Source organism: Meriones unguiculatus, chromosome 17 (assembly GCF_030254825.1).
Source record: "Meriones unguiculatus strain TT.TT164.6M chromosome 17, Bangor_MerUng_6.1, whole genome shotgun sequence".
Taxonomy (NCBI): Eukaryota; Metazoa; Chordata; class Mammalia; order Rodentia; family Muridae; genus Meriones; species Meriones unguiculatus.
This window is the reverse complement of record NC_083364.1, coordinates 60,668,027-60,689,573: the sequence shown is the minus strand read 5'-3', so window position 1 is coordinate 60,689,573 and position 21,547 is coordinate 60,668,027. Positions and strand designations below refer to the sequence as shown.

General features: G+C 42.8%; 1 protein-coding gene across 1 annotated transcript; it reads right to left on the bottom strand.

The window, feature by feature from the left end:
* Positions 1–9,303: 9,303 nt before the first annotated feature.
* On the bottom strand, positions 9,304–20,916 carry Cpox (coproporphyrinogen oxidase). The gene is made up of 7 exons (XM_021626601.2): positions 20,260–20,916; positions 18,012–18,155; positions 17,706–17,816; positions 16,418–16,559; positions 15,430–15,648; positions 11,794–11,898; positions 9,304–10,786 (listed from the first exon to the last, which is right to left on the bottom strand). Exons 1-7 carry the CDS (start codon positions 20,780–20,782, stop codon positions 10,699–10,701), a joined length of 1,332 nt encoding a protein of 443 aa, XP_021482276.1. The 5' UTR covers positions 20,783–20,916; the 3' UTR covers positions 9,304–10,698.
* Positions 20,917–21,547: the final 631 nt, after the last annotated feature.

Here is a 21,547-nt window from a genome sequence, read left to right as displayed (position 1 = left end):
TCAGGACTGGCTGCAGTGTCCTCCTCTGTGACCTAGCAAAGCTGTTCCTCCCTTGGGGGAGGGGGAGAGGTCAAACAGCCAGCCACTGAGTTCATGTCAGAGAAAGTCCTTTTCCCCTTACTAGGGAACCCACTTGGTTACTGAGCTGCCATGGGCTACGTCTGAGCAGAGGTTCTAGTTTATATCCATGTATGGTCCTTGGTTGGAGAATCAGTCTCAGAAAAGACCCCTGTGCTGAGACATATTTGGTCCTTGTGGAGCTCCTGTCCTCTCCAGGTCTTACTAACTCCCCCTTCTTTCATATGATTCCCAACAAGGACATTTGTTCAACCATGTTCGTAGCAGCTTTATTCATAATAGCCAGAACCTGGAAACAACCCAGATGTCCCTCAACGGGAGAATGGATACAAAAATTGTGATATATTTACACAATGGAATACTACTCAGCAATTAAAAACAAGGAAGTCATGAAATTTGCAGGCAAATGGTGGGATCTAGAAAAGATCATTCTGAGTGAGGTATCCCAGAAGCAGAAAGACACGCACAGTATATACTCGCTTATAAGTGGATATTAGATACATGATATAGGATAAACATACTGAAATCTGTACACCTAAAGAAGCTAAACAAGAAGGAGGACCCTGGGTAAGATGATCAATCCTCACTTAGAAAGACAATGGGATGGATATTGGAAGTAGGTGAAAACAATTAACAGGACAGGAACCTACCATAGAGGGGCTCTGAAAGACTCTACCTAGCAGTGTAGCAAAGCGGATGCTGAGATTTAAAACCAAACCTTGGGCAGAGTGCAGGGCTATTGCAAATCTTGAAGCACAGAAATGCAAGTCACTCTCTGTGCTTACTGTCACAGGAGTAAAATGCTTTCCCTGCTTACAAGAGTGTTTCAGTTGAATTTCTTCTCATGTTTACTTATTCCCCTACGAATAAGGAGATGTTGTGTAATTCTTTGGTGTTCATAATTCTATGTAGTCACATTTATATTCTCTTCATTTTCTTTCTTTGTGTTCTTAAGATGTGGCTATTTTAACTCTTTTTTAACTCTTCTGTCCCTGCCTGGAATAGCTACCATGTATTACTTTCTAAAGTACTGTGTCTTAAGTATGTCTCTGCTACACATTTTCTCCTGGCCTAACTTTATAGTTCCAATCGAATTATTTTAACAGATGATGTGATACTTTTATTGGCATACTATAACAGATGCATTTGTTATCGATCTATTATTTTATATTATGTGTTATAAATTTATGTTTTAAAGTTCCCCAGTTTGGATTGGTTTACATTTCTACATTATATTATACTTTTATTTACTATCTAAGTTCTCTTGTGTCTTTAGACAGTACCTATAGGCTCCCTCTAACAAGTAATTAGCATATTTCCATTTCTTCCTCTGTAATTCCAACCAAAAGAAGCCAACTCAAGTTATCATGTTCTTATCTTTTTAAATGCTTTTGTTTTATTTTTATTTTATGTGAATGAGTGTTTGTCTGCATGTGTGTATATGTACATGCTTAGGCCAGAAGAAGGCATCAGATCCCCTGAAATAGGAGTTGGGCTTGGAACCAGCATCCCCTGCAAGCAAACCAAGTGCTCCTAAAACTGAGCCACTTCTCCAGCCTCACGTTCTCTTTCATTTGTCAAGAAATTTGGCATTCTCTCTTATCCATTTTTGGGCCCCCCAAAATTTAAGAATCTGTGAGCTATTTAAATAGTTTCAGTTGCTTATGTGTGTGCGCGCGAGCGCATGTGCGTGGAGCGGATGAGCGTGGCGTTCGGGAGAATGATTTGTGGGACTCAGTTCTCTCCTTCCACCATGTGATGTCTGGGGATTGAACTCAGGCTGTCTGTCAATCTCCTCACAGGTGCCTTATCCACTAAGCCATCTCCCCCGCCCGAAGAAGTACGTTTTGAAAATTTCAGTTAGACATGATGATTTCTGAACTCTTGGGTATGCTTATCTATGAAGTAAATACATGCACTCTTGTGGTGATTTGCAGCGGGAATAATTTAATTGTGCACAAAAACAGAGACTCTGAAATAATAAAAATGTTTGCTTACTTGTCTCACTGAAGTTTCAAACATACCCTGTGCTGTACAGAAATTAAACACTAGACGCTCCTATTTGAATGAATAGGTTTTGTACATTTTTTTTCCAGATCATCTACTATTCAAAGTCAAACTATCCTTGTTCATTCTTACTAAAAAAGGCACACATTTTCTCAGGGAATCGGGCAACTTCAGGTTAGGACCTATGGGAATTCTGACAAGAACCCTGCTTCGGATAAATTTGCTCTGAAGAGCATGAAATGAGGTGGCTTTCGGAAGCCTGAACGACTTCGGTTTGTTGATTCTTCAAAACACACTTATTTTCCCAAATCTTATGCAACCTCTACCACATTTATTTTCATATATCAAATCCTACGTACATTAGATTTGCTTTGTGGTTTCTTCCAAGAAAGGAAGTTGTAAATATGTTTATATTTAGCTGCTTTTATTCATTAAATTAGCCTTAATTGACTTGGGAAAAAAAAAAAAAGAACCCTGCTTCGGTCGTACAACGTTCTTATAACTGTAGCGCGTAGCAAGCGCAGACGCTCCTGGCAATTGTAAGAAACGCGGTACGTGGCGGAGCCCTGCAAGGAGAGCAGCAATCTAACTGCCTGAGACACAGCTCCTTCGGAACGTCTCTCCACACGAGCGCAGGTTTCAAAGGCTCGCATCTTGTCTTATTCTGCCTCCTCCTTCTCCTGAGTCTTCTTCATCTCTCTGTCCCGCTCCTACCCTGCCTTTTCCTCTTCCTTTCACTCTCCCTCCTTCTTCCTCGGTTTTCTTCAGTTTTTCCTCCCCACCGCCTCCTTCCCCCAAACCGAGAATCTACATTTCTTGAGCAGAGCTGCGCCACCTATTGGCTCTTAGAAGAATGTCATGGTTGTGCGCAGGAAGACCCTGGAGACAATGCACGTGTCGATGAAAATAATTATTACCTGGCTTTTACTGCCGAGAGCACCTTGGTATTTAATGGGCTACACCGTTGGTAAAATACTAATTGAGTTCCAAACTGATCAGACATGTTGACTGGGAGCATGTTGGGCGTTATCGCCTTCTCTTTCCTTCACAAACAGCAGCTGGGAAGTCTTCACTCTGCCGCAGGTGCGCCTCGTAGCCTTTCAGTTTCTCTCTTCCCTATTCCATTTATGTGAGCTGTTTCTCGGCTTCCCCGACTTTTCTGCCCTGGTTCAGCCTATGGCTTCCTTTCTCATTAATATTCCACTCACTTCCTTGAGCCGTGCATCCTCTTCCACCTTTTCAATTATTGCCTTTACATCGTACGCTTCTAGATTGAACTTGCCTCGTGAGCTGTGGATTCCAATCTCTAAACAATAGCCTGGGTAGCTTGCAGGCATTTTCCTCTCATTTATACCTTCCCCTCGTTGTTGTATTCATGGCACCTAGCACGCTCCACGTCTATTGATATTTAACAAACCTCATATTTCATGGCATACCGCAGCAACCACTTCATCGTGCTTAACGATGCTGTGGATCAATGATTCTGGGATCTCAGAGATACCTTGGCTCTGCTCCATGGCGGGGACTCAGTTGAAAAGCCTGCCTTTGGCTGTGAACAATAGGACCCATTCATTACTAAAATGAGGAAAAGTAGGTCCTTGTCCATTGCAGCCTATAAATATTTTTAACTATCTATCTATCTATCTATCTATCTATGTGCATTGATATTTTGCCTGAACATATGTCTGTGTGAGGGTGTTGAATCCCCTGAATTGGAGTTACAGATACCCATATGGCTGCTGGGAATTGAACCCAGGTCCTCTGGAAAAGCAGCAAGTACTCTTAACTGATGAACCATCTCTATAGTCCCAAAATATATTATTTTTAAGTACTCCTTCATGTTGAGTAGCATAAAAGAGAAACTGCACTTTATAGAAAGAAAACTACCTTGATAACCAATTGGTTTCCCATAGTAAGGGGAAAAGGGACTATTTCTGACAGGAACTCAATGGCAGCCTCTTTGACCTCCCCATCCCCCAAAGGAGGAGCAGACCTGCTAGGCCACAGAGGAGGACTTTGCAGCCAGTCCTGAAGATACCTGATAAACCAGGGTCAGATGAAAGGGGAGGAGGTCCTCCCCTATCAGTGGACTTGGAAAGGGACAGGGAGGAAATGAGGAAGGGTTTGGGAGGGAATGAGGGACCGGGATACAGCTGGTATAGAGTTAATAAAATATAACTAATAATAAAAATTAAAAAAATAAAAATGAAAAAAAAGAAAAAGAAAACTACCTTGAGCACAAGCTGCTAAATTTTATTGTACTAATGAAAATATTTTAAAGGATATTTGTCGGTCACTGTTTGGTAGGGTCCTGGAGCTCAGGTACTTGATGGAGAACGGGGTTCTGTTTCTTTCAGGAGCAGCTAGAGGGCTTTAGGGCAGGGCGTGAGTGTGCTAAGCCGGGGTGTAGAAAAGGTTTTCCACAAAGTGTTAGCTCGTTTAGCATGAAATAACCAGTGGCAATAGAAGCTCAGGCTTTCCAAATCCTATGGCAATACCAAAGCATTAAAAGCTCTTGGTCAAGCTGCAGTGCTGAGCACAGCAGAGGACCCACCAAGGCCCATGCCTGGTCAGTTTGCAGCCAAGAGACACAGACCTGGTGTGGCCCAGGCCCTGTGGAATGAGGCCCAGCAGAGGATAAATGATGAATCTCAGAGAGTCTTGAAGTGAGAAAGCTTTATTCATGTGAAATCAAGGGCAATATAAACTGTGGGCAAAGGGAGGGATTTCAAGCGTGAATGTGCTTGATTTTCTGGGGTCAGAGGTTCAGGGATACTTAATGGTCCTCTCACAAAAAGGAAAATACTAATTATTCTGTGGGAGGCAGGAATCTCCAAGCACAACTGAAGGTCACCACTAGCTAAGATCCTTAGCAGGGTGGGACATTTCTAGGAATTCCTAGATGCTTGCCAGAGCAGTTTCCTTACCTGAAAAGGGTCTGACCTGTCATCTGCCCTGAGGAGTATGCTCCTTACAAGACCTGGGGACACTCAGGTCAAGGAAGACTTTTAGAACCCCGCTGAGAAGAGGGAGTCTACCATCATAGTCGAGCACAATTGAATGGCTATCCAGAGACAACTGACTTCTGACTTATCCAGCCGAGCTCCACAGACACTTAATTATTGGTTGTTTTGCTTTTTTGTTTTGGCTTGGTTTGAGACTAAGTTTCTTTGTGTAATCCCTGGAGCTCACTTTGTAGACCAGGCCGGCCTCAAATTCATAGAGATCTGCCTGCCTCTGCCTCCTGAGTACTGGAAATAAAGGCCTATATCACCACCACTCAGCAAGGATATTTACTGAACTAATTATTTTTAAAAGCAAAGCTACAACATAGCTTCAAGAATTTGGTAAGTTGAGTAGCGTTCACATATTATACTTGTGGTTAGAATGATGTACATCCGCATGGAACAGATCATGGAAAGGGCTTCCAGCCTTGCCCAATAGAAAAATGGAAGTGACCTTAGCCAGACCTGAACATGGAAAGATTGCCATGAAGACTAACTTATAAATGTTTGTGTTCACACTTCGTGGTGGTGGTGGCACACACCTCTAATCCCAGTAGGCAGAAGCAGAAGATCTCTTTAAGTTTCAGGCCAGAAGTCTACAGAGCTTGAGGACAGCCAGGGCTAGAGAAACCCAGTCTTGAAAAACAAGTGTGGGGTGTGTATGTGTGTTTTGCTTAGTAATAAAGTGAACTTTAGTTTGAGGCCTCACCAACCGCGTCATAAGCAAATTATCTATGACAGGGCAGTGAGGCAACTGTCATCCTACAAGTAAATTGCTGAGAATATGTCAGGTTAGATCGTGTCAATTTTTATGTTAAAACACGTTTCTGAAATATGAAAGAGACACCAGAGACTGCAGGTAAAAGACAGTTTAAAATACCAGTTGAAGGAGTTTAACTTCTAGACTTAAACCAGGAACACTGCCGAGAAGCTGGAATGTGGTTTAATTACTTGCTGTGCTGGCATGCCTCCATGTGGGGTTGGCTTAAAAACCACCAGTAGAAACTGGTCTATGAAGTTCTGTTGTGACTGGGACTCGGGGAACATGGGAGGATTAGTCATGCATTTTCAAGTACCTAGCCTCACTAAGTGTTTTGATTAAGGCTTGTTATGAAATTAGAACTTAACAGGTTTATTTCTTTGGGAGGAATCAAATTATAGAATGTGGGTTTTTTTAATACATAACTAAGATTTGTGGCAGGAACATAATTTCTAATGGGCTGTTCTAGATGGATGCTTGGAACTCCACTTTCAGGGATTAGGTTTCATCATACAAGTTTGATGTCAAAATAGTCTGCAAAAACAGCTGTAAACAAAGGGTTAACAGGGCACTCATATACAAGTTTGATGTCAAAATAGTCTGCAAAAACAGCTGTAAACAAAGGGTTAACAGGGCACTCATAAGTAAATAAACTTCATCTCACACATTTTGTTTTTTATGAAATTTACACTGAATGACTACTGTAATGGGAGTAATAACAAAATTAAGAAATGTGTTGAACAAGTAAATGAGACTGTTTCCAAGGCAAGACACTTAAGAGATTTGAACTAGGCATGGAATGATGGACAAGAGCATGAGACAGTCCAAGCAAAGACAGCAACTATTGGAAGGTCAAAGGAGGCATAACTGAGAGGATGCTCAGAAAATCGTCTGAAGACAAAGTGCATAGGAGAAACACACAAAAGGCTGAAGGGCAGCAGGAGTCAAATAATGGACTAGTTTCAATGTCAGGCTAATTTAGAATTTTTTATAGGACTTGCTTTGAATATTCAGTGCAGAAGTGCCAATAAGATCTAGATAAGCAATTCTGAAGCACCCAGAGTGACTGGAGGCAATGCAAGACTATGAGGAAGTCCTTTACCCTTGAATATAGGGACCAGTAGAATGTAGAAGTGACAACATATAACTTCAGGGGTTAGATATGTAGCAGAATTTTAATCCAGCAACATGGCTGCTCAGATTACATCCAAAGACCTTCTAGGTCAGTGGAATGCAGACACATACTTGGTACATATCTTTAATTCCAAACAAGGAAGGTAAAGTTAGTTTGTAGAAGGGGCAGCCATGTTTGAAAGTGATGTCTAGTTGAGGGACAAACAGAGTGACAAATCAGAGAAAGTTCTGCCAGAATAGGATATACCCAACTCTCACAAGAAGAGAGAGAAAAGAAAGGTGACTTAAAAGAGAGATGCAGAGAAGATACGAGGCATCTTTCCAGGAGAGTTTTACAGAGACAGGATGTAGAGAGAGCAAGCTAGACACAGGTGAAGAGAGATGAGCTAGAGAATGAGGAGCCAAAAGATTAGACCATATAGCCAGAGCTACTTTGAGGCCACGCAGAGCGATTCAGTCAACAGCCAAGACAGGAGCCAGATTGACTCAGTCATCTTGGGGTTGACTCATCAGGCAGTTGAGTTGAGCCAGCCTGCCAGAGTTCAGAAAGAACTGGAAAAGGTGAGCTCATTCAGCAGTAAGTCTCAGAGGCTGAAAACATTTTAGCTTAGCTTAGACTGTATGGAGGCTAGAAGCTTTCAGGACTAGGTCTAAGTTAGCAGATAGAGCCAGAAAATTACCTTCACATATTCCAGGATACAAACATGCTCCTTCCATCTTGTCCCATGGAGTGTGTGTTGAGCCACCAACAGGCACTGGGACCTACTGTCTAATATGACGGGAACTTTGAGTTGTCCTGGCCAAGCTCCTCCTTACATACTGAGTTGTGTCTTGTTAAATTATAACAAAAGACACATGAAAGGATGCATCCTGTAGAAATACATTATTTGGTTCAGATCTGGGCATGCCAAAGTATTGCACTCAGCTCACCCATTATTTGCCTCCTGAAGGAACACAATGTAGACTTGGTCCACTCTGTGGGAGTTTCGAGGTGGTAGAAACTTGAAGAGATCTAGCCCAATATGACACTGCCCTGGGAAGGGATAAAGGCTGATTCCTCAGAAGTTAGTTATTGGTGACTTATTATAAAGGGTATCAACTGCACATGCTTGGCCTCTACTAGGGATGACCACTTCCCTTCCCTCTTCTCTGCCATGTTGTGAACCCGCCAAAAACAAAAAAACAAAACAAAACAAAACCCTCATGAGAGTCCAAACTGATGGAGCTCCCTAATCCTCATTTTAGCATCCAAAATGACAGTCTAAACCTTTCTTTATGAACTACTCAGCCCCTTATATTTCATCACAGTAACAGAAAGCAGACTATGTAAGTCAGCAGAGTAGCGGTGGGAAGGAAGTTAGAGACTTCTCCCTGTGTATTTACATCTCTCCCTACACACCTCAGGACCAACAACAAGTTAGGCGTTTATACCACATGGATATGTACCTTCATCCAGTCAACTCAGAATAGACACCAATAAGAATTTGAAAGGGCAAGGCACTTTGAAGAACAATAGAATATTCTTCAAGTTGGTAACTGTTACTGGTCTTCCAGACATGGCTCCGAAGTGGCTACTGGAGAATTCCAAACAGACACACAGGGTTTTAAAATTTCCTCTTTGCCTTGAGTGTGTCACCTACAAGCCTTGAATACAACTAAATCAGCCGGAGAACCTTGTGCTTTCCCTCCCCCTCCCCAGTTCTGAGATTAAAATTTAGGGCTTCATGCATGCTAGACCGGCTCTACCACTGAACCATATTCTCAGCTTGACATTTTTAAGTTCTTAAAAGGTAACCAGACAGGTGTGTGTATTTGAATATCTGTTTTTACGTCTTTTTTTCAAAATCTTTACGGAAACATCACCCACAGAAAATTAAGTCAATTATATGATGTTGTAATGTTGAGCTCACTGAATTTGATAAATGTATAGAGCCTAGTAACCATTGCCACCTCAGCCTCCACCGGCAGCCAGTGGCGGCCACTGACCTGCTCTCCTGCATAGGTGACATTTGACAGCACATACTCTTCTGTCTGACTTCTCTCTGTTGCCATGGAGCTTCTGATGCCTTGCACACCTGCATTTCTCAGTTGGCACTCCTTTTTGTTGCTAACTGTGTTTTAATGTCTGTGTAAGTCAAAAACTATTTATCTGCTAATTTGCATTTGAGTTACTTTTAATTTTGTCTATTTCAACTAAAATTACTAAGAAAATTAAATGCAAAGTATACATTTCTCTTGGGTAGAATTCCTAGTAATAAGGAACTATTGCTATACTGAGAATATTCCTAAGTTATTCCGATAAAATAAAGAATACAAATATTTACTTGTCTTATTTTAAAATAAAATTTATTAGCTGGATTTATATAAGACATGTAGAAGAACTTGTAGATTTTCTCACCCTAAAGAGCCAAATAACAATCACATACATTGAACATATTTAGGATATTTAAATATGTATGAGGCACTGTTCCTTACAAATAGTGCAGTCATATTACTATTTCAACAGATAAACCATGCACTAAGCAATCTGCTGTGACTTTTAAAATAAAAGATAAAAGTGGAGGAATCTCTAATTTGAAAACTAGAACAATTTCTATTTGTCTATTTTTTAAAAATACATAAAATGCCCACATGTTAGACTAGCTCCATTTGTTTTAATTAAAGATGAAAAATGTTTTTCATTTGTTCTTAGTCTAAACTAACATATCTAAATGTCTGAAATATAAAACTTCTTGTAAGTATCAGAATCCAGGGATATAAGCTTTTGCTTTCAAAAATCCATAGAATCACAATGTCAGCAAATTATGACCCCACAAAAGCTCACCATTTAGATGTCCCTTATTTAAATAATAATAATAATGCCATTTACAGTTGTAAACTATAGGTCATCATTATATAATACAGGAACTGACTTAAGGAAATTTCCAGAACTCCTAAATATCTATCTTTATAAAAATGAGTATTTCTATAATATTCTGGTCTATAGAAAAAGATACATGAAAATTACATTAAAAAATTTCAAAAATAACAAAGAAAAATATTCCTTCAAATTCTGTCTTTTTTTCTTTTGTCTTTTTTGTTGTTTTTTGATTTGTTGTTTTGGGTTTTTGGTTTCCTGGCTTTATGGTTTTTCAAGACAGTGTATCTCTGTGTAGCCCTGGCCATACTAGAACTCACTCTAGTAACGGTCTCTAACTCACAGAGATCCACCTGCCTCTGCCTCCCAAGTGCTGGGGTTAAAGGCGTGCACCACAGACACCTGGTTTCAAATTGCATTCTGAAGTTACCAAGAAGGTCAACCTGACTAAACTAATGAAGATAAAATGTATCCCTAGAAAAAAAACGACTGTGGCAAAAAACTGAAACTTCAAGCAACAAATAAAATGAAGAGTTTCCTGGTACATTTTCACAGTACTTACATTCCCTTATCTTAAGACCTGGAAACCCAATGTCAAATTAAATGGTCATAGAGAATGATTCTAAAAAGTACAAATGGATTTTACATCCAACAAATCTGACTTTTTCTACATCCCCACCCATCACTGCCACCTCACCCCATAGCACTGGAAAGGCTCGTGAACAGCTGCCACAGAGTGGTGCCCAGAGCAGAGAAGGCTGGAGCAATAAGGCACACGGGCCTGCCTGCCACACACGGTAACAGTGCAGGGAGACCACACCTGTGTCCACCACGGCCTGCCACGGCGCTCTGCCGCATCAATGCACCCAGTCCTTCGGATGGCGTAATACTTCCAGAATTTCAGCTTCTTTGGAGTTCTTCGGGGGTGAATGCATGTACTCCCATCTACACACGTCCAAAACAAGAGCAAGAAAATGCGAACAGAATAATAGTTAAGTGGCATACATAACTAATGAAGAATAAAACCCTAAGAGTAAAAAGAACACATTGTACCACCACATCCCTGTGGCTACCCTCCCTTACACCTTGTCATACTTGTATTATACCTGCATACTTGTAAAAAAGAGGAAAAAAAATCTGCTACTGAAGAGGTTAAATTTCTTAATAAGTCTTAGGTATAACTGGGTTAATATTAAGATCCAAACATCAAAATACACATTGATTAGAAACTAGGGTTTCACAAAGTCGAGAGCCTTGGGTGATACTATGAGTGAGAGCTCATAGTACATATGAGCTTAATTTTTTTAAATATTTTATTTAGTTATTATTTATACAGTATTTTACCTGCATGTATGCCTACATTTATGCCAGAGGAGGGCACCAGAACTCATTTTAGATGGTTATGAGCCACCATGTGGTGGCTGGGAATTGAACTCAGGACCTTTGGAAGTACAGCCAGTTCTCTTAATCTCTGAGCCATTTCTCCAGCCCCAATATTTTTTTTTATTTATTTTATGTGTATGAATGCTTTATCTTCATGTACACCTACATGCCGGAGGAGGGCATCAGATCTCAATATAGATGGTTATGAGCCACCGTGTGGTTGCTGAAAATTGAACTCAGGACCTCTGGAAGAGCAGCCAAGTGTTCTTAATCACTGAGCCATCTCTCCAGCCTAATATTAGCTTAATTTTTACAAATGTATCTTTCCAGAAGCAAGGCTGGGATCAAAGCCAACCTCAACCCTCAAACACTTCCTGCTCCCTGCACTTGCTCTCTCCATGCCCTCAGACACAAAGCTGTGACATTCATTCCATGTGCCTTATTCACCCTCAATTTCCTTATGAAATCGTCAAAATAAAAACAAATGGAGTATTAGGTAACAGGCTGTCGGGGCTGATATGCACATTCTGTGGGGCACAGGAAGTTACTATGACGAGCCATCGCCTTACCGGGCTGTTAGAGGTAAAGACATCAAGATGCTTTCAATCCTGGATCCCGGAGTAAAGAGGCCAAACTTGGTTCCCCGATCATACACCAGATTAAACTCCACATACCTGTCAAAAAGACATCAAATTACAGTGAGTGTGTGTTGAGTGGAACCTTTCAGAAATCCCTAAGGAACAAGGAGAGGGGAGCTGCTCCCCATTACTCCTATCAACTGGAGTCAGAACACAGGCGCAGCGTACAGCCTGGTGAGCTTTCTCCTCCAGAAAGCATTGAAAAAATGGGGCATTCAACTCGCTCAACAATTGGATACAGATTGTGCCCAACACAGAGCAATTACAATCAAGAAGATTATATTTTCCCAATGAATATACAGTACAAACACAAATGGAGATCAGGCATGCACAACAATTAAGAAAGAAATGGTGTTCTTTCCTGAGTAACACAGCTTGGGTCCTCACTGTAGCCCAAGGAATTTCACAGTAACTCACAGCACTAAACTAGGAACACTGAACTTCTATCAGTAAGGACTATATACTGCTTAGCAAGGTGCAGTCTGCTGACATTGACTAACAGCCCCATCTTCCTCCTTCGCGACAGCAGTTCACAGCATCAACAGAGATGGGATCACTCATTCCTACTTTATTCATAGCTGTCACCACGAAAGCTACTGCTTTATGGTTCAGTGCTCAGTTTTACTCGTTGTGCTTCTGTTTGTTTTCCTTAGTGAAAATATCTTGGTATCAACTAAAGTTATGTTCAGTGTATTGTCCAAATTTTCTACTAACTGTTAGGAAAACAGATTTGAATTCCATTTAGCCCAAACATCTGTTTCTCCCTTTAACATCATAGGATTCACAAGTCTCTTCAAGGGCTGGAGAGATGGCTCAGCCATTAAAGACTAGGCTCACAACCAAAAGCCTCTTCAAATATAAAACTGCAGTTTCTACTGTCCTAAAGAATTCAGAATGATTCATAAAAGTGGGTCTTTACAGAGCCTCTTTTCAGTCATTTCCCAACTCATTGAAGAACTCATTGAAGAACTACTCTTTTAGTCCAAACTTCCCTCAGACGTTCTTAGTTAGTATACATGCTGCTGTCTTTAAGCACATATATATGTGTGTGCGTGTGCGTGTGTGTGTGTGTATGTATATTGCTCTCCATATAAAAGGCAAGTTTTACATGGAGTTTTGTCAAAGAACATGTAACAATTAAGCAACAGTCTCTATGGATTCCTTTCTGTCTCCATCTTATTTATCACTGACTGGCTTTTATGCACTACTGACTATTTTATGCCTTCTTCTACCTGTCTCAAAAGATAGTTTAAGCAACTTTTAAAAAAGAACTCATCCATGAAACCATGAGAAAGGATTTCCCCCTTAGTGACCTTCCCTTAACATGGCATTTCTACATGTTCTCTAAGAGACAGCTGTGACTTGAAGACCTGTCTCAAGGAAACTGTAAAAGACCTCTCAAGATGACCTTTGTAGCATGTTTCTGCTTTCTTGAGTCAAGAAGCCTCCTTTCTCAACACCACCCTTCACTCTCACCTGGAGCTGACCTTCCTAGTACTTTCTATGTATCTAGCCTCTGACGTTCCTATAATCACAGGCTGCGGTAAAGAATCTCTTCAATGTCACAGATGCCTCTGTTCTTTCCTGCTGCCCTTTCCCAAAATAAGAAAAGAAAAATTAGCTCAAATTTTAGTTCCTATCTTCTCGTGGAAAGATGACTAGGAGTCTAACGTTCAAGGTCTAAAAAGAAAACAGTACTAATTGAGAAAAACAAGAGATGAGATGTACAAAAAGAGAATGTTAATGAAGTCAAAAGGGAACCCGAATGCCTTCTGGAAGGGACAGTCTTTTTAGGGGTGGGGAGGGAAGCGGTCTGTAAGGGATGCAGATAAAGGAGATTTGAGTGAAGTGTGAGAAACAGAGGCCATCGCTGACCACTGCACGGCTTTCCTACGGTCCTGGGGTTATCTAAAGCCCCAGACTCTACTGCTATCTTGCAACCCAGAGATAAGGGTGACAGAAAGCTTCTCTCTGAAGGTTAGTGACATACCAAACCATGAGGAATTAATTTAACCCTCCACACGTCTCCTAACTCAAAAGACAGCAGACAGGTACTGAGGCACACAGGTCAGACCTCACAGAATGACCTGCCTTCAAATGATGAAAATAAGAAAAACAAAACTATTGGAATAGTGTGGTAAGAGCTTCAACTACGTAGGATTCATAAACTCTTCCAGCTTCACATACAGAATATGTCCAAAACTGAAACAGAATTTCAGTTAGCAAGGCCCTCCCTACTGAACTATAAGCCACTTTCAGCACTGTTTATGCTATACCTACCCTGTAGTCAGGGCTATGCCGAACCTCAAGGGACCCAAGACAAATCTAGAGCAAGGAGGCCAGAAGGGGAAGGGTTTCTGATAGATGGGCCAGGAAGGGGGCAGCAGGGAGAGAAGGTAACAAAGATGTATTGCTTAAAAACATTCTAAAACAAAACGGAATCAATTCTCACTTCATCAGGTTGTTGCACGGGGACCAGACAGGGCACACAATTATGTCAGTAAAACTAACAAACAATCCAGGAAGGCAAATATAAACACTTATCTTTAAATTTGGAATACTTAAGTTGATTTCGTCAAGACCTCGTCAAGGCTTAAAGTTTCAGGTGCCGGAGAGAGTGAACATGAATTGGAAGAACTCGCATGATGACTGTGACTTGTGACACACAATTTAGATGGCCAGGACATACTAGTGGGGGCTGAGACAGTGGCTATGTGGAGCTGGTTCACGAGGACACTGTGACTGAACACAGCTCGTCTCACCACCCATGAAAGCAACAACTTCAATACAGAGTCTGGGGCTGGGAGTAAGTCTGGGTGAAAGCATACACAGGGCGATTTTAACATCTGGGATGTTATCAGATCTACTGTGTAATCTTGGGCAAAGGAATTCATCGGTAAAGATCAGTAAAATAATGCCATGAATATCACAGGTTTCCTGGAAAAACCAAGCATAGACTGCCTCATGCAGGGGCTATGTATAGTAAGAGGTCCAAAACAAGTAACAGTCATCGCATTGCCCCCGTGGCACGCCTGGGTAGGCTACCCAGAGGCTATTTAAGCTGTGGGCTGGCTTTCCCCGGGGTCCGAGGATTGTTCAATGTTCCTGAATAAACTGCATTGAAAAAAAAAAAAGAATGAATTGCTTGTATTAAAATGGGCTTCATAAAATATTTAAGATGAATCCTTTTAAAGCATGATTCCAAATTTATAAGTAGAAAAAAAACAAAAACAAAAACAAAACAACCTTAAATGATGCCCTCTTCTTGGCAGAAGGTTAGAAGCAGTGCCACTAGGACATGAAGAAAATTAAATTCCATAAAGTACTTATCATATAAATGTCTACCACAAGCATATGTACAGGTGAATTAAGTAAACCTTGTGACATTGATTATACAATGTTATTAAATTAATTTTTTATGCTCGTCTACCTAAGGAAAAAAAATAACAGTGTGGACTGAAAGGACTAATTATAAAGTATTTGGCCGAAACAATACAATAGCCACTGTTATTAGTGTCCATCCACTTTTGTCGGTTGTGTAAAAAGGCCATTGGTTCTGTCACTCACCGCCCTCTCCTCAGCTGCTGCCACAGCTTATCCTGGGGGGTGAATGAGTCATCGCAGTGCTTTTCCACAATGGGGACGTAGGAAGGAACCACCGCTTCCGCGCACGACTTAACCAAGCCGAATGCCTCCTCCTTGGATGGAGAGTTGAGATCATCGAAGAAGATGCCTCCGATGCCCCTCCGCTCTCCACGGTGCACTATAAAGAAGTAGTCATCGCACCTAGAACATGCAGCAAAGAGTGAAATCACGGACCGGAAGGGAAGATGATAGGTACTCGTAAATCGACAGGGGCCCTCAAGCTCAAAGAACTCTCCCTGACGCCAGCAGAACCTTCATTTTCCATACAGCTATGAAACTAGGACTTCAGCCAGCTCTCCTGCAGCGATTACCTACATAGAGCATGCATGAACTCTGACCTTTGGAGCAATGAGGCAATTCAAAACAAGCCAATCTAAAAGATAAGAAACACTATGAACTCCAGCAAATAAAATCAGAGTACAGGGCAGCGTTCTAAACCACGAGATGCCTCCCTCTCGGGGCACTGCTGCTTTTACAAGAGGAAAAGAGTGATGGTCTCCTCACACTGATACCAGCAGGGGTGCAAGCCTGAACTCTCCTGTTCCAAGTCTTCATCCACCAAAAGCAGGGCACTGTAAACAACTTTAGGTCTCTTTCAGTAAAGAAAGTGGTGACTCTAAAAGTATGCACACCTAGGGAAAAGGCCAGCAGAAGGAAATGTTTGCAGACTGTCTTCATATGTGGTAAAGGTTACTTCCCAGCCAGCTCGAGAAGCAATCAACCTACTCTCGATGCTCTTATCCTCTGTCTAATAAGACAAGTCTCCGAAGACGCCACTTACTAACACTACACATGTAGAATAGTCCTTAACTTGGAAAGAGTTTTCTTGATGATCTTTCTATAAATGAGGCCCACAGACAAGTCTATTCATAAACAGAAGATTACAGAAAACACGGTCTCAATAGCTTACCATTTTTTAAACTTGGGGTAGATGTCTGGCCCATGTTGATCGCAAGCTTCCTTTAGAGTGCGATGGAAATGGACAGCATCCTCCTTGTTCAAGTATGTTGGGGTGAGGTCACATCCACCCCCAAACCACCAGTGTGTGTTACCTACCAAAGCAAGGCAGCTGAATCAATGGCGCCTCGAGACTCAAGCAACACTGCTGCTACCCGTGAGCTTAATTCAGCAACTTAATTGACTAACGTGAAACAGGTGACAGGCAAAGAAGAGCTAACTGAACTCAGCTCTGACAGCCAGTAAAGCTGAGGCTGGCAAGATGTAAAAACAGAAACAAAAGGAGATGGGAAGTGAGTGAGACAGCAGAAGCCAAGTAATAACAGTTTATACCGTTTGTATAGTCTCCGCTGTGAGTCTCAGTGTTGGCTTAACATTAGGATCACACAGCTCAAATATCTGAGCTAGGTCACTATTTGAAAAGAGCAATTTCTACCTCAGACCACGTAAATTTAGTAAAACTACCCAGGAGATTCTGATGGTCCCACTATTAGGAGCCACCCTAAAGCCCTTGACACCTTCCATTTACCCCATAAAGTGAAAAAACGCCCGCCCAGGGATCAGTGTGCCAGGTAAGAGCAACTGTTTGATGTACTCGCTGGTATCTGTAACGTGTTGATAAGCGTCACCGACTTCTACACGTGTATCTGTGAGGATATAGTGTTTGCGTGTGTACAGGGTACATGGTAGATTGCACATTCATGTGCATTGGGGTGGTGGCCAGAAGCTAATGTCAGATGCCTTCCTCAATCACTTCTCCATCTTCCTTGTCTTGAGACAGGGTCTCTCATTGACCCTGGGGCTTGCCAGTTAGCGAGACTGCCTGGCTCCAGATATCCCGTCTACACTCCCCAGCTCCTGGCTTTTTAAATGAGCGTGGAATAGGATACCAACTTGGGTGCTCATGTTCTGTATGTATATAGAGTATACAAGTTTGGGTATGTGAGCCAGTGGCAAGTTTTCAATTTCAGAAATAACAAATTTACATTTGCAAAAGTTTTTTTTGGGGGGGGGGATGAAGTTTGGGTTCACTGAAATCATTCTGTGTGGAGGAACCATTAGAGGAGAAAATCAGCCTTATTCCGATGTTTCAGGTCCTGTACCTCCTGCCAAGACTAAGCCCCTATGATATTCCTGAAAAGTCTAGTAAGTTTGTTCTTTCTCGCTTTTTGATACCTTTCGACTTCTTTAAAATACAGACTTTGCACAACGATATTCTGCATACCTCTCAAGAGGCTTACCATCAGCTTCTTCTACTTCAAAGTATCTGTAGTTGAAATGCATAGTGGGTGCATAAGGATTCTTGGGGTGAATCACAGAGCTCACACCCATAGCAGTAAATGGCAATTTACCTGGAAAGTAAAACAACATAGTGAGATGCATTCAATCAGCTGGTTTGACCCAAATTACTCCCATGTGCTTTCTGGACCCATTATCATGTGCTGCTTTGTAACTTGTCTTTTAAGTAATGGCTGTTCCAGAAGAAAGAGCTATTTTTAAGTAAAACCGGTGGGAAAACAGTTGGTAGGGGGAGTTATCTGATTTACCATCTTTCCTCTTCAGAGCTTTCCCCCTGGCTGTCATTTGGCTGGCTGCTTCATCAGAAAGATTCCCATGAACGACGGAGATGCTCACCCCTGCCTTCTCAAACACACGGCCATCCTGAAGGACACAGGTGATGCCACCACCTCCTGTCCAGAGAAACAGAAAAGATCATGGGAAACAACTCTCCCATGATGGTGGCAGCATGGGGAGCTCGCTTCCTCCTCTAGTTTTTCTATAGGCAATAAATTGGATGATTAGCTTAACGTGTGTCTTATGCTGCTCACACTAGGAAAATATTGAACCCACCATTTCTTCCATGTTCTTGTGCATAATAAATCACTGAAGAACTCTTTCTTCAAATATCGGCAAAAAGTATCCGCTTTTTATTCGCAAAATAGAAAGCTAGTGTTACAGGCAGGAGTGGGTACATTGAATGGTGTTCTGTTTTTACTGAATACAAGAACAACTCCATATTGCTTCATTTTTTTTTTTTCTCAGCCTGCTTTTTACCTTTAATTTTTGGTTTTTGCTTTTCAAGACAGGGTTTCTCTGGGTAGCCTTGGTTATCCTGAACTTGCTTTGTAGACCAGGCTGGCCTCAAACTCACAGAGAACTGTCTGCCTCTGCTTCACAAAATGCTGGGATTTCAGGTGTGTGCCACCATGCCTGGCCACCTTTAATTTTTATATGCAATTTAAAAATATAATTATTCAAACTCTTAAAGGTTTGAATTAAGCAAAATATATATTATTGTTTAAGTATGTGACTTTAATGGGATTTTTTTTCCTCTTTTTTTCTTTTTTTTTACTTATTACAATTTATTCACTTTGTATCCTACCTGTAGCACCCTCCCTCATCCCCTCTCAATCCTGCCCTTTCTCCCTCTACACCTCCCATGCCCCTCCCCCAGGCAACTGATAGGGGTGTCCTCCTCCCCTTCTATCTGACCCTAGCCTATCAGGTCTCATCAGGGCTGGCTGCATGGTCCTCCTCTATGGCCTGGTAAGGCTGCTCCCCTCTCAGTGGGAGGTCATCAGAGATCCAGCCACTGAGTTCATGTCAGAAACAGCCCTGCTCTCCTTACTAAGGAACCCACTTGGAGACTGAGCTGCCATGGGCTACATCTGTGCAGGGGTGGGATTTTTTTTTCTTAAAGTCTATGGTGTCACCAAAAAGTCATTGTTCTTGAAGATGAACAATGTTTGGGTTGTCTTGTTTCTAAGAGCTGGTAAGGGTGTGCACATGGCACAGGATGACCCAGCGCAACCCTTGAATGTTCCAAATGAGAAAAACTCAAAAGAAGTGGGACGCTACACCCAAGCTCACACAGCTGGGAAGAGTAGGGGAGTTTTGTTTTTTGTTTTTTCAAGTGCTGGCCGTGTTTTGGACATTCTAAGTTCTCTGCATACAGCATAGATTAATGAAACAGAAAACAGTAACTTCCAAAGGCTAGAGAACTAGTATTTGTGCTTGTGTCCTGGGTCAGCGGCTTTCACTTTAAAATATTACAAGATAGAAAACTACAAAAATCAGAACGTCATTTAATATCGATATGGCAGTATCATAGCTCAAAATGTATTAATGATACACTGCTATAGATCCAGATGGAAAGAATTCAGAATCCTCAAGTTTAAGATCAAGATGGGAGGGGAGAAAGGGAGAGGGCTGCCTTATGGAGAACAACATGGTCACCAGTAAGAAAGAATGGGTAGGTATTTGGGAATTCTAAGGAAATGTTTTCCTTCAAGAAACTTGATGATGCAATTCAGTAAGGACTATTGAAACATCAATCAGCCATTTCTCGTGCAACCCCCAAAAAAGAGGTGGGGAGATTCTTGACACCGGGAGTCTAGTAGACATAAAGGATCAGTGCTCCTTCTGCTTCCATAGGACAAGGAAGAAATGCACTCTGACCAACAGGTGGCGGGGTGCGAGTAAGGGGGATCTGTTTATGAACAAACTTTGAACGTGCCAGCTCCCGTTTGCTGCCTGCAAATATTTCTTAATAAACCTATAGAAAATGCAGTTATGGCTTGCCAATATTTTGAAATGGCCTGTCCTGCGTTGTTGGCACATTTGCATCCCTATTTTGCAAGCGGAGAGTGCGTCCGCTCTGTTAGAACGCCCTCTGCTCTCTCAATGACAGTCTTTTTAGGGGTGTCCCTTCCAAAAAATACAGGCTACTTTAACCTATCCCCAATCCTAAGCTGCAACCGATGCCCAACCAGGAGACAGGAGGGCTCTCCTCACCTTCCTTCCTCTCCCAGCGGTCCACAGAAAAGTCGGCGACTCCATCTACCTGTGCCAGCGCCCGACACACCTGGGCCTGGGTCTCCATAATCATCAGCTCCATTTTGGTCTTCATGTCCTCCGGCCTCTTCCGCAGCTCACGCACATCGGTCACCGGCGAGGTCATGAAGGTGCTGCAGCGGCGGGCCAGCTCGTCATCGTCCCCATCCCGCCGTCCAGGTGAGGGGCTTCGCACCCCTGAGCTCTTGGGCACCATCTCTGCCCGCTGAACGTGCCCGAAGGCGGCGGCTGCCAGCCCTGCCAACCCCGCCAGCGCCGCGGCCAGACCGGTCCCCAGCCGGGACCCGCCTCCAGCCCAGGGGCCATGGCCCAGCCCGCGGCGAGGCTGGGGACCAGCGGTGCCAGGCAGTGGGCAGCTGCGCGCGGATGCGCCGCGCGGGCACCAGGCGTGCAGCTGTCCATAATCGCCCCGCACTACGTGCCAGCAGGGCCTCGCGCCCAGCCAGCCCAGCCGCAAGGCCATCTCTGGCCGGGACTGGGCAGCGCCGGAGTCCCGGGGGTCTGGAGACCGAGACTGGCTGGAACTGAAACCCAGAAGCCTGGAAGAGCCGCTGCTGGTGTGGGCCGCAGGAGGCAGACGGGAACCGAGGATGCTGGGAACTGTAGTCCAGTGCTATCGCCACCTGCCCTCGCCAGACAGCTCAGGGACTGGAAGATAAGACGCCACCCCGCCCACAGAGGTGGGTCCTCCTGAGAGGACGCCGGCCTCTGACGGAGGTGTTTGGACTGATAAGAGAGGCGTAAGAGAGGAGGTTTAGTCACGAACACCTTCCATTGCCCTGCTCACTCACCCACAGTGGGGCCGGAAGGGGCAGAAATACGACACTCGGACACTCCTGTCTTAAAAAAATCAAACAGGGATTGCAGAATAGTCCTTGCTGGGTGTCTGCGGGATCGCCCCCCCCCCCCCCCCCGAGCTAGGCTAACCCAAACAGCTCTGGAAGGACTCTAGAGTAAGTCACGGGCCCCCGAGTAAATCCAAGAAAAAACATTCATTCTCCACTTTCCTCTCAGATCTCTATTCTCCACCACAGCCCTACACTTTGAACATACGAGGGCGGAAGCTCCAGGTTTACTAAGCGCTTTGTTCCAAGCCGTACGGTGCCTAGAACAGATGTCATCAACACATTTTATATTATCAGAAGGGCCCACTTGCCCTTTTACTATCCAGGGTGATTTTCATTTCTAAATAATGATCTAGGGTACTGGTTATTTTTCCACAAGCTTT